The sequence below is a fragment of the Myotis davidii genome, unplaced genomic scaffold, assembly GCF_000327345.1.
Source record: "Myotis davidii unplaced genomic scaffold, ASM32734v1 scaffold875, whole genome shotgun sequence".
In the NCBI taxonomy this organism is placed as follows: domain Eukaryota; kingdom Metazoa; phylum Chordata; class Mammalia; order Chiroptera; family Vespertilionidae; genus Myotis; species Myotis davidii.
Genome location: NW_006286244.1, coordinates 822,770 through 823,871, shown reverse-complemented (window position 1 = coordinate 823,871; position 1,102 = coordinate 822,770). Strand labels below are relative to the sequence as shown.

General features: G+C 41.2%; 1 protein-coding gene across 1 annotated transcript in view; it reads left to right on the top strand.

Moving 5' to 3' along the window:
- Positions 1-1,102, top strand: part of KMO (kynurenine 3-monooxygenase (kynurenine 3-hydroxylase)) — a 31,420-nt gene that overhangs the window by 8,446 nt on the left and 21,872 nt on the right. Inside the window, exon 2 of the mRNA XM_006757661.2 lies at positions 926-995. Coding sequence (XP_006757724.2) covers positions 926-995 — 70 coding nt within the window. The remainder of the gene's footprint in view (positions 1-925; positions 996-1,102) is intronic.

The following is a 1,102-nucleotide window of genomic DNA, read 5'->3' as shown; positions in this document are numbered from 1 at the left end:
TCTAATTATGTGATTTGAAAGCAAGCAAAATCAACCCAAATTGCCTAGAGCCGTGGTCGAAAACTGTGGCTCGAGAGCCACATACAGCTCTTTGGTCCCTTGAGTGTGGCTCTTCCACAAAATACCGACTTCTGCGCATGGGCCATGAAGTTTCAATTGCACTGTCCGTGCGCGCCCACATGTGGGACTTTGTGGAAGAGCCACACTCAAGGGGCCAAAGAGCTGCATGTGGCTCGCGACCCGCAGTTTGCCCACCACTGGCCTAGAGATACATACCTGAGCGGTAAAACTCCAAAGAAGCAAGGACGGGTTATCACAAAAATCAGCATAATGTTTACCTGTTGGTGAAAGGCTGGGGATCATAACTGAGGGGGAGGTGGGGACAGCTTTAGGAGAGCAGCAATGTTCTACTTTTTAAAACATATATATATTGTTATTTCAGAGAGGAAGGGAGAAGGAGAGAGAGATACATCACTGATGAGAGAGAATCATTGAGCGGCTGCCTCCTGCACGCCCCACACTGGGGATCGAGCCCGCAGCCCGGGCATGTGCCCTGAGCAGGAGTGAAAGGTCAACACAAAACCACTGAGCCACACCAGCCAGGTGGCAATGTTCTACTTTTTTCTTTTCCTTTTTTTTTTTTTTTACCAGAATGATGGTTATGTGTGTGTTTGCTTTAGAATTATTCTGTAAACTGTATACATGATCTTTGTATAATTTTATACCTCACTCTAAAAAGGAAAAAGAAATCTATCTCTAAAATTATAACATTTAATCTTGAATTATGCCATTATTGTTGCAAATGGTGCATTCTAGTAGTGACTAAGTAAATTGGTGTGATAACCAAGCCACGTACGACAGTAAAAGTTCTTTATACTGGTGGAATCAGATAAAAATGTGAAAAGAAACTTGCTTTGATTCCTAGGTTGGATCGTTAAATGCATGCTTCCTTGCAAAGAGGAATTTCCAAGTTGATGTGTATGAAGCTAGGGAAGGTAAGACAATTCCGAAAACCGAGATGTGGTTCTCATTCTGTGATCTCTTTCGATTTTAAAAGATATATATATATCTTTATTATATATATTATATATAAATATACATA